This window comes from Anabrus simplex, chromosome 6 (genome assembly GCF_040414725.1).
Source record: "Anabrus simplex isolate iqAnaSimp1 chromosome 6, ASM4041472v1, whole genome shotgun sequence".
In the NCBI taxonomy this organism is placed as follows: domain Eukaryota; kingdom Metazoa; phylum Arthropoda; class Insecta; order Orthoptera; family Tettigoniidae; genus Anabrus; species Anabrus simplex.
In genome coordinates, this window is record NC_090270.1 from 63,166,315 (window position 1) to 63,178,895 (window position 12,581).

General features: G+C 42.8%; 1 protein-coding gene across 1 annotated transcript in view; it reads left to right on the top strand.

Annotated features, from left to right (window-relative positions):
- The window catches only part of LOC136876099 (haloacid dehalogenase-like hydrolase domain-containing protein 2), a 38,230-nt gene that overhangs the window by 12,925 nt on the left and 12,724 nt on the right, over positions 1-12,581 (top strand). Inside the window, exon 2 of the mRNA XM_067149761.2 lies at positions 8,229-8,528. Coding sequence (XP_067005862.2) covers positions 8,229-8,528 — 300 coding nt within the window. The remainder of the gene's footprint in view (positions 1-8,228; positions 8,529-12,581) is intronic.

The following is a 12,581-nucleotide window of genomic DNA, read 5'->3' on the forward strand; positions in this document are numbered from 1 at the left end:
GAGCCAGAAGTTGTTATTACATATCAGTGCCAAGCCTACTGAAATGCATGCACCAACCGCCCCTATGAGGATATTTTCACACCATTCATAACAGGGACTGGCTGCACAAGGAATAGTATTACTAGTATCGCTCATACCTCAGTCACTTTCATATTGTCAAAGCCAAGGATGAGACTGAGACAGGTCAATTAAAGTAACAAATTTATTCTAGCCCATACCAGAAGACATAGTGCACTGTAAACACCAGGTCTCGCCAGTAAAGGCCTAACCCTTACATGCCTCACAATAATAACAGAGTCGCTACGACCGCGCACATGCACTACCAACAAACTACAGTACTTTGTAATAATATCTCTTTCGAGATTCTGTTATTTACAATTTGCTTTACGTCGCATCGACAGCACCATTATTTGCCTGGTGTGAAAACGGGAAACCACGGAAAACCAGGGATGCCGACACTGGGGCTCGAATCCACTATATCCCGGATGCAAGTGCACAGCTATGCGCCCCTAACCGCATGGCCAACTCGCCTAGTATCCTGTTATTTTGCCACAGGCCAAACAATTGTCTAATTAACGTACAACCTGTGACAGTAAGGTTCGGTGAATAGTCCTGTACTTTCAACACAGATGAACAATGCACGGCAGTGACCTTACTGTCCTTCGAAATAGTCCCCTCCCATAACTATGCACTGCTGAGATTGGCGATACATGTCCTGGAAACTTTGCAAGAAAGCTTCCTTTGGGATGGTGTTCAAAAGCCTCGTCTCGTTTCGTTGGATGTCAAGAACATCGTCAAATCTCTTTCTTTTCAAAGGGAGTTTGATGCGTGACTTTTCGGCTCTGACCTTCCTCCGACGAGGGGATCTCGGGGAACGCCATTCCATGCTTTGCCGTTTCGTTTCAGGGTCGTACCTGAGACACCAGGTTTCATCCTCAGTGACAATTTAGTTCAAAAAATTTGGTGTCGCATTCGCCGTTTCGACAAAATCCTGTGAAGCATCCAAACGTGCCTGCTTCTGATCCTCAGTCAAGTGATGTGGCACAAGACGAGAAAACGTTTTCCTCTTCCCTAACTTCTGGGTAACGATTTGTCGCACGGATTCACGGTTAATCTGTAGTTCATCCGCTATCATGCGCACAGTTAATCGCCGATCGTTCGTGATTAATGTCCTCACTTTCTCAATGTTTTCGTTACTGACGGCGGTCGCCGGTCTTCCGCTACGGGGGTTCTCAGAAACACTTCCCCGGCCTCCTCGAAAACGGGCGAACCACTCGTACACACACCTCAAGGGCAGTGCTTGATCTTCATAAACACGTACCAGCATCGCATGCGTTTCTTTCGGTGTCTTGCCAAGCTTAAAACAATATTGTACATTGATGTTTTGGTCGTTCATGTCCCTGTTCGCAGTTCGGAATCAACGCACTAAACACGCACTGTGTCAAACAGGTCTTCACACACACACACACACACACACACACACACACACACACACGCGCGCGCGCGCGCGCGCGCGCGCGATGCTCAACTGAACAACGATGGGAGCAGGTGGTCAAAACCTGCTGCTACTTAGGTGCGTCGGGCTGAGTGGCTCAGACGGTTGACCCCAACTTGGCAGGTTCGATCCTAGCTCAGTCCGATGGTATTTGAATGTGCTCAGATACGTCAGCCTCGTGTCAGTAGATTTACTGGCACGTAAAAGAACTCCTGCGGGACTAAATTCCGGCACCTCGGCATCTCCGAAAACCGTAAAAGAGTAGTTAGTGGGACGTAAAGCAAATAGCATTATTATTATTGCTACTTAGGTGCAGCGTTGTGCGTCGTCAGTGTTGCCGGATCGACCGTTGTGACTTCATTCCCCGAACTTTGTCACAGGTTGTATATTAGTATTGTTAATGGTGTATTGCTTCCGAAGAGGTCTTGTGCAGAGCTTTGGAATTAACGCACACGGCCAATCTGCGCTTTTGTGAGAATGAGGCCCTACCTAGGATAAAGTCTCCTGTTGAAGACGTCACAAACAGCCAGTCCTCTAAGCAGAGGAATTGACAAATTAAGGTCAAATTCCCCGACACCGCAGGAAATTGAACCAGTGGCCCCCTGAATCAGTGACCAGAATGGTGACCATTCATCCAAGGAGTTTGACATTCAGTTTTCACTTTCTTTAATGGTATCTAGTCCTCATTAACTTGGCAGTATTTTCCCAGGGTGTTAATATCTGTTGATTAACGTAGGCCCTACCTAATAACTTAGTTTTCTTCAATAGAACTAACCAATTTGCTAAACATAGACATGTGGTCGTTATAAATTCAGCTCTGTAATTATTGTGAAAAGTCGAACAAGTACTGCCCGAGAAAATGGAATGTATTCAAATGCGCTTCATTTGCCAGCTGTAAGCTGTCCTATTCGATCGAATCACAAAACAGCCGGCCAAAGGACGCGCTACATATGGCACACGATCTGGTGACGTACGCAGTCCCTTAACCTTCTGGCAGCTGGGCGTATAAACTAAGTATGACTAACTGTAGGAGTAAACATATTTAATATCGTCGTTGGTAACACGTAAAGGAAGAACGGGTATGCAATTGGTTTCCTTTCCTATCGACTTCCCTTGGTCAGTCTTTTGTTCATTTCAGTACCAAGCGGTAGAGGTACGTAGTTTTTGACGCCTAGGGATTCTTTCATTTTTACGTCCTTGTGGTCATTCATACTTTTGTTCCTTCTTCAAAGGGTCGGACGTCTTCCTATTTACCCTTCTGATCAGGGTCAATAGGGGGTAGGTATCAAGCTGTGCTTCCTATCAAAACCTTAACCACTTCCACCACCATTACTTTCAAACATTCAGTGTAATGTTAACTTCTATTCCCCACACAAAGCCTTCTTACCGGGTCAGTTGGCCGTGCGGTTAGGAGCGCGCAGCTGTGAGCTCGCATCCGGGAGATAGTGGGTTCGAACTCCACTGTCGGCAGCCCAGAAGATGGTTTTCAGTTGTTTCCCATATTCACACCAGGTAAATGCTGGGGTTGTACCTTAATTAAGGCCATGGCCGCTTCCTTCCCATTCCTAGGCCTTTCCTGTCCCATCGTCGCCATAAGATCTATCTGTGTCGGTGCGACGTAAAACAAATAACAATAAAAAACAAAAAACAAAGCCTTCTTTTTTGTTTATTCATGTTTCTCTCCTGTTTTTTTCACACCTTGACGAGGACACGTGTGTGATCTGTGCCATAAATGTGTATTTAGTCCATTTTAACAGCTTGATGCCCTTCCCAATGTCAAGCCTGTGCGGGTTTTACTTTTTTAATTTCGCACAAACTGGGATAAGTGTTCGGCGACGAAGGGATAGCAAAGAGTTAGGACTCAGAAGAATGCAAGCGTGTCCAACATTTAGGTACATCCCAGCATTTTTCGAGTTTCAAAATAAGAAACCAAATTAAGAGATGCGATAGTGAGGTTCGAACCTACCATTTCCCGAATGCAAGCTAACAGTTGCGCGACTCTAACCGTATGGCTAACTCAAGCTAACAGCCAGCCAGCTGCCTCAGTCCTGTATGGTTTAATGTTACTTCAGGATAGTGATAATGTCTCGCAGTCCGCCTCTGTGGTGTAGTGGTTAGCGTGATTAGCTGCCACCCCCTGAGGCCCGGGTTCGATTCCCGGCTCTGCCACGAAATTGGAAACGTGGTACGAGGGCTGGAACGGGGTCCACTCAGCCTCGGGCCAACCTGGAAGTGGTTTTCCGTGGTTTCCCACTTCTCCTCCAGGCAAATGCCGGGATGGTACCTAACTTACGGCTACGGCCGCTTCCTTCCCTCTTCCTTGTCTGTCCCTTCCAATCTTCCCATCCCCCACCAAGGCTCCTGTTTGTTCCAAATAACTGAAATACGTTAGCAGAAATACTTCTGGCATGATCCGGCACTTAAAAAAAACATAACATATTAGCATTGGAATCATCACAGGGAACACCCCCTGTCCAGCCTGCAGGTGAGGCCGCCTGGGCGAGGTACTGGTCATTCTCCCCAGTTGTATCCCCAACCCAATGTCTCACGCTCCCGGACACTGCCCTTGAGGCGGTAGAGGTGGGATCCCTTGCCGAGTCCGAGGGAAAAACCAACCCTGGACGGTAAGCAGATAAAGAAAGAAAGAAAGAAAGAAAGAAAGAAAGAAGCTGTCGCATATTCCTTTTTCATTCACCTGTTACCTACGACAGTATGAAAGATGTTAAAGCATACAATTTATCATGGACTATTTATGGGCACCGTCGAGTGAATGCCTAGTTATCAAAAGAAAGTGAAGGCAAACTGCACGTCAACAGTTCATGTGTTAAACGTAGCGCGTCTTTTCGCCGGATACAGTCTTTCGTGATTCAGTCGAACGGGAAAGCCCACGGCTAGCAAATAAAGCATGTTTGAAGACATTCTACTTTCTCGAGAAGTACTACTCCGATTTTCAAGATAGTCATAGCGCTGATTCTTAATAACCGCAAGTTTAAGTCTACGTGAAGAAAATAGAGTAGTTCTATTTAAAAAACAAAATGATTACCCACAGATCAGTAGATATTGACAACCTGGATAAGTACTGCAGGTTCAACTAAACAAAAGTAAAAACAGAATGTCAATATCTTAAACGGTTCACGGGTTATTTGAGGTGGGTTTCTTAGTTGAATAACCCGGTATAATTTGTTAATGATTGTAGATAGGGTGTGCACATACCTTGGATACTTCGCAGTTGTTGACAAGGTAGCTTCTTGTGATGCAGGCTGTGAGCGTGATTCCCATGCTGATCAGGCCATCCAAGGAAACAATATGCCTTGACACTCACCACGCCAGTGAGAGCACCGCCACGTTCTCAGAATGCTGATTGACAGCTACTTGTATAACATGTTCAGTAATGTGCTGTACGTGCTGTAGCCCCAAGCTCAGGGTCTATATTCTTGAAGAAGAGGACCTTATGTACCTCATGTCGATAGGATAGTAAAGGGCTAGGAGTGGGAAGAAGCGGCAGTGAAAAAGTGAGAAATTAGAGGAGAGAAAACGATTATGGACTTTTAAAAGGATACTCAAATATGTATAAATACGATTTCTATTTTTATTTTAATTTTAAATATATCGTGGTGTAGACGTAACGTGCCTGCCTTCTACCTGGAGGCCCCGGTTTCGATTCCCGGCCATGTCGGGGATCTTTACCTGGATATGAGGACTGGTTAGAAGTCCACTCACCTACGTGATTATAATAATTGAGGAGCTCTCTGACGGTGAGATGGCGGCCCCGGTCTGGGAAGACAAGGACAACGGCCGAGACGATTCGTTGTGCTGACCATATGACACCTCATAAAATCTGCAGGTCGTTGGGCTAAACAGCGATCGCTTGGTAGGCATGGCCCTTCGGGGTTTGGTATTGTTTTTTAATATTAAACAAATGGTTTAAACGTTCAAGCGAGAGTTCAAACCTGGTAACCCCCATCCCTTGTGTACGGCTCTGTCTGGGCAAAAGGAACGAGTGGGCGCGCAGCTGTGAGCTTGCATCCGGGAGATAGTGGGTTCAAACTCTACTGTCGGCAGCCCTGAAGATGGTTTTCCGTGGTTTCCTATTTTCACACCAGGCAAATGCTGGGACTGTACTTTAATTAAGGCCACGGCCGCTTCCTTTCCACTCCTAGGTCTTTACTATTTCCATGTTGCCATAAGACCTATCTGTGTCCGTGGGATGTAAAGGAAATGACAAAAGCAAAACAAAAACTCTTGGCACTTGTTATTCTCACATGAATACTCTTGGATTCATTCAGGGTTATTTCCATTTTCACTTCCTTATCATAGAAAGGATTATTATTCTGGAGGTCGAAGGTCGAACTTCGTTCTATTCGTTTTTTCCCTTAAGTAAACAACTGGACGCGCCGCGAACCACTTTCTTGATTATATTTGCTTGTGTTTGTTAAAATTAGCTGGTGTGCAGTGAAGTTAAAATAAAGAACAATTTTATATTTAACTAGCAAATGTACCCATGCTTTGCTACGATATTCTATATTGTATATGGATTTCGCCGTAAATTTCTGTGAAGGCAGCGAGTAAAATTATACTGAATGCATGCCTCTTAGCGCTATCCTAGAAACAAAACAGAGAGGACCCTATACGTTGTTTCCGAAGTAAGGTAGGCACTGGGGATGTTTTGAGTATAATGACAGGCCACATTTCCTACTGCCAATCACAGTCGAGTTCAAGAGTTCCTACTATAACGGCAGGCTCACTTGACAACTGCGATTCACAATAGAGATGGAGAGTTTTCATTATAAAGATATGCCCTTTCTTCTAATACAAATCACAATCGACTTCGAAAGATATGATTATAATCGAGAAATGCAGTGCTATCTAACGTATCAACAATCGAGACACGACAGTAAGTCATAGGACCAAAGTCGATGATCTCTCCAAATAGAACGGCGATAGAGCTATCTGTTTTTTAATACGACTTACCATTTAGCCACTAATTATCCCGAAACGAAGGTCTGCACCGTCATTAAAATGCATCCATATTTCGATATTTTCCGGAGCCAAAATTTATACATTTGAATAGCTTGGATTTTTTCCTCAGAGGAAAGTGTCCAGCTTTCGGGATTAGCACTCGCATACATACGGATAAATTTAGGAAGAAAGTAATACAGTTACGAAAGTTGAAATTAATAGGCAATAGGTTAATAAGCAATAGGATATTAACTGAAGACAGCCGGATAGGACAAATACGTAAATACCAAGTGGATATATTGGAAAATCAAATGTCCCTCAAAAAATTCTAATGAGTTACGGATATAAGAAAGCAGTAACGGAGGAGAAATTTATGCGCAGCGACTCTTAGGTAAATGGATAAGAACGTGACATGGTGTTATTTCTTAAGCTATTCGAAGACGGTTATAACCTCCAACGATATTTCGCCAATATCCCGCAGAATTGCCGATTGACGTCTCTCTTGCTTTCTATCCAAGGGAAAACCACGAGTTTACAGGAATAATGACGAAAATGGCAATACGTTAGTTCCCTGCTGGCAAGCAGTCAGAGACGTTGCCATGGTAACCTGTAGGTTCGTTGTCGGTCTGCGGTCACTCAATGCAGAGCATGATACTCGCAGATAATAGCAATTTTCTCCGTCATTTGAAGAGTAAGCTAAATTATGAACATAACAAAAGTTGTTTATAATGAAAAGATATTTCACGTAAAGTCCACGGATTTTACAGAAAATCAATAGCATAAGAGAAAATGGAGGAAAACTGTTCTGGTTTTCCTATAAACCTCCCGTATACTCAAAGTTTTTAAATCTTATGCATTTCAAACCCTTCTCCGCGATGAGTATACTCTAAATATGATGTTTGCTTGAGGTATATCCAGCCGTTTCACCGTGATGTTGGAACAAACAGACAGACACGAAAAAAACCACTGATACGGTCTTCAGTTGACCTAAAACTGATAAATATCTGAAAAATTGGCAAAACGAACGAAATTATAAACAGCGGAACCCCTACAACTTTATTTATATAGATTAATGTCTTGTTATAAGTGATAGTTCAATTTAAGGACAACGTGGCCGTAGAATGATTCCGCAGGATGACCCAAGTAGTGCATTACAGACACCATTGTAATGTTGGACTTGACTCTGATACTGTCCGCCTCCTTCGCTGAATGGTCTTCAGTTTAGCGGGCCCAGAGTTCCGCTCCCGACCGAGTCTATGATCTTAGATGGCTAATTCCCATGGCATACTGACTACGTGTTTGTGCTGTCCCCAATATTCCTGAAACTCGCACACAACACTATCCTCCACCACACGTTACGCAATTTCCTATGCACGGTTGATGCTGCCCACACTCGTCGGAGGGTCTGCCTTACAAGGATTACACCAGGCTAACAATAACCACACAAAATTATTATTTCAAGCAACGTTGAAACTAGTTTACGCTGATCTTTATTTACGTGAAACTGGGGGTAAGGTGGGAGCTGTTGTCGCAGAATCCCCGCTTCTAAGAGAGATTATCAGCTCGCGGGTCCCTACTCCTAGATAACTGCATTTCTTAATGGCATAACACAGATCTCTCGTTCGGTTTTGAATGGAGAGTTCGCCATCCTTTGTTGTAATCGACTTGGAGGCAATTTTTATGACCGGTCAAAAACAGCGGTATTCCAATTCTCGGAACTTTCCCCTATATTCTGTTTTTCTTTTGATCTAATCTTTCTGCTCTTTTATTTCAGACTGAGAGAGACAAGGATACCAATCAAGTTTGTAACCAACACGACCATGGAGACAAGACAATTCCTTTACGACACCTTACACAAGATCGGATTTGATATACAAGCCGACGAGATCTGGACCTCTCTGTGGGCTGCCCGGGATTTGGTCGTATCTCGGAAGCTCAAGCCTTACTTAATGTTAGAGGAAGCTGCAATGGCAGATTTTTCTGACATTGAGTTCCCGGATGGTGAATATGATTCGGTCGTTGTTGGTTTAGCGCCGAGTATGTTTGATTATTACAATCTTACCAAGGCCTTCAGGTGAGTACAGTAAGACGTGTAAAATATATTTGTTCTTTTAACAATTGACGGAACATACCAAATAATTATATATAAGAAAGATTTTGCTTCGATTTATCCACTTAAAACAAAGACGTCTTACCACCGGGCATGCGACAGAGACTAGTGCAGACTTTAATTCTTCCTATCCTCGACTGTTGGGACGTAATCCTTGAAGACGCAACTAAGGAACAAACAATGAACCTGCAGCGAGCTTTCAACTGTTGCCTCAGATTCATTTTCAACTTGAGCTGTGATATGCATAAAACTCAGTACTATCAAGAACTTCACTGTCTAAAATCTAACAAAAGACGTGAATATCACATACTTGTATTAATACCAGGGGCGTACTGTATTGTTTAACACGTTATGTTTTGTACGTCCGAGTATGGTTCACATTCCATTTTTGGAGGTTGTGACGTGTAACTAGTGTCTTGTTCCACCGTTTGGTAGCAGCACACGCACAGGTGCCAACGAATACACTCGTCATAACCATTTCATAACAACACTGTCAGCGTAGGAGCAGACAACATGGAAAGCAACCGTCAGGGAGAGCGCTACACGACTTGGTTTCTATGGAAAGAAGGCGTGATAACTGCAGAAATCCATCGGCGCTTGGTGGCAGTCTGTGGACAACATGCGCCGCCACGGAAAACTGTTTACAACTGGGTGGAAGGTTGGAAAACAGGGCGCACATCGGTGGACAAGATAGCCAGTTCTGGAAGGAATGTGACAGTGTCAACACCAGCCAACATTGCCCGGGTCGAACAGGCCATCCAAGGAAACAAATGCATCACATTTACGGAAATGGAGGCAGCCACGGGAATTAGCCGAAACACCTTGCAGCGAATCGTGCTCGGCCACTTACAGTTAGGGAAGGTGTCTTCCATGTGGGTGCCTGGACTCTTGTCTGCAGACGAAAAGCAGAGGCATGTGGACGTGTTCAGGGAACTTTTGCAACGCTATGGTCAAGATCCAGCCGTCTTCATGACTACGCTTGTGACTGGAGATGAGACATGGCTCTATTACCATGAGCCACAAACGAGACAACAATCGATGCAATGGAAGCATAGGGGCAGTCCACCGCCAAGGAAATGTCGAACAGTGATTATCACCTGTTCGGGAACATGAAGAAACCTCTGCGTGGTTGCCGTTTTGCAGAACTGGACACAGTTGTCAAGGCATGGGTACGCAACACTCCGAAATAATGGTTTCGGAAAGGTTTGGAGAGACTGACACATCGATGGCAAGAGTGCATACAGTTACATGGAGATTATGTTGAGAAGGTGGACGTATCAACTGATGCGTAATGTACTTCATTTGGGTATTAAAAATAAAGTGTAAAACACTACAGTGCGCCCTTCGTACATGAACTCCTACGTAGCAACTCGCCGCAGTACATTTCTTCTAAATTTAACTTTCTCTCCTCATTTCATAACTGTAATTACTCGTGCCGGATCTATCTTTGCAAATCCTCTTCACCACTCATCTGCGTATAACAGTTCTTTTACTGTGACCGGTTCCAGACTTTGGAATTCCTTACCAGTCAGTGCCAGGGACGGTGATTCATGAACAAAATTCAAGAAATCTTTCCGAGATTATCTACTGAATACTACCGACTGACGTATTCACTGAGCAGCTGAGTGTGTGAATGGTGATATACTGCCTTTCTCTGGTATATAGACTGTACCATTACGCTATCCCTAAAGTGGAAATATTAAGGCCTGCGGTGACATCAAACAAAATAAATAGGCATACAATGTTATAGAAATCCAGATTAGCATAATAGCACAATACATAGAACCGTGTTGGCCATGTAAAAGACAAAGAAATGAGATCGAGATTATTGAAACAAGACAACAGTAGAAAAAATTAATGGCTATTTTATCGGCAATCCAAGTATTCAGACGCAATTGAGCCAAGAAGATAAAATTATACTGCAGAACTGCGGAAAAGAATAGGAAATACTGACCTAGAAGCATATAAAGGATTGTAACCTGCCAAATTAGCGATATCCGCTCATAAACAAAGAAAAGAGAATACGCAATTTTTTACAATCTGCTTTTCGTCGCACCGACACAGATATGTCTTATGGCGACGATGGGATAGGAAAGGACTAGGAGTGGAAAGGAAGCAGCCGTGGACTTAATAATTAAGGTACAGCCATAGCATTTGCCTGACGTGAAAATGGGAAACCACGGAAAACCATCTTCCAGAATACTGCATATTGGCTATCGAGTTCGGTTTATACAGTAAATAAATAAATAAATAAATAAATAAATAAATAAATAAATAAATAAATAAATAAATAAATAAATATCACCAGTAAAGATCTTGTGTGATGATGGTACTGAGTGGGCAAATATAGTACTTGAGCAGAAATAGTAATAGAATACTACACCCCGTTTTCGTAGCTTCGGATCACCAGAAACTGTGGAATGTACACCAAATTGTTTGAATACTTGCATTTTATAATAATCCTTATAACAATTACTTGTAAATCCGCGCGAAGCTTTCGCACTTGTACACTTTCGTATCTTCTTTTTTTTCTTCTTAAATGTTGAAAATATTTCGTAGCATACAAAGTAGGGCTACTCATACTATGAAAAACGTAAAATTAAACAATTTCCTCAGTTATGCCGAAAGTTAAAGGGCCAAAGGGCCCAGCAAGGTTTCAAATTGTGGGTCTTGGATAGCTCTATCAAGTTATAAAAACAAATTTTGAAAAATACTTCCGGCCTAAATGCAGTTCCGGAAAAGCAGCTTAAAATAGCTTTTTCCTTTACTTGTTTTCTTTTTGATTAAAATCCAAACCAAATTAAATTATTTACATAATTTTTTCTGTAATGTGTTCCTAGGTTCAACGCTCTGAAGAATTTGTTCATTTTTTGAAAAATGTCCACACCGAATGTAGTTATGAGGGCTTAAGTGAAACTCTGCATTAGCGCTCTTAGTGGTGGTTAAGCGAAACAATGCATTGGCTCACATAAGTGCACGTAGTGGTAGAAAAGGGCAAACTGCCAATCTAACCGACCGGATAACGATGATTAAGAAAAGGATTGTAATTTTTAGGAATAAATAAAATATATATTCTCGTACTTTTATTTTATTCGCCTAAAATTCGTAGCTCATATCCCTGGGATGTTTTAAACGTTTAGTTGGTTACTTGAAGGGCTAGAACTGTGGTTCTTATTAGGTTCATTAATTACAAACAAAAATAATACATGATGTTTCATTTTGTACCGTATATTTAAAATTTGGGTACATACATGGCAGGATGTATTCAGCTGGATAGAAATGTAGAAAGGAGTTTGGCACTTGCCAACGACTTATTCGTAATGGTAGACTGCACTGAAAGAGTGCAGTATAATAATTAGTACTTATGTAGCGCACGATTTTGTGAAGGTATACACAAGAAAGGTACAATGAAATCACAAATAGCAATATTGGGCTATAGCAATTTTGGGGACAAAACTCCGTTCATATTGCTATGTAGAACGCCAGCGTGGACGGACAAGTTGCCGGCTTGACTCCTAGCCATTCCAGTGCAAGAACACACTGTATTGTCTCCCAAGGTTGAATATTCTTGCTGTGTGGATTACAGTGCGAACGGATTTATGTCCCCTGTCCCCAGCAGATAGTTAAAAATCCAAAGCCGGATTCGGAATCCACCGCACGGCTTCATTTGATGCGAGATGAAGATCGTCAAAGTTTCCTGGGATGTTCGAAATTGGCACTCACAAGGGGGCATTCCCTACTCGTCACCACCGATTTCGCTCAAATTTATGGAACATGCAGGGCTTGGCTAGAAATGAAAGTACCCAAAGAGGGAACTCCAGATGGCCAAGCGTATAGAAAATAAAAATAAAAATGAAAATGTTGACGCGGCTCTCGCACCGTATAAGCCACTTACGTTAGTGCGCTCGCCGAGCAGTTGTTGGCGTAGCGGTAAGAGCTCCGACTAGTAATTGGATGGTCGTGGGTTTGACTCCCCGTGTGGAGAATATTTTTCTCAATTTTTATATTATTCATTTA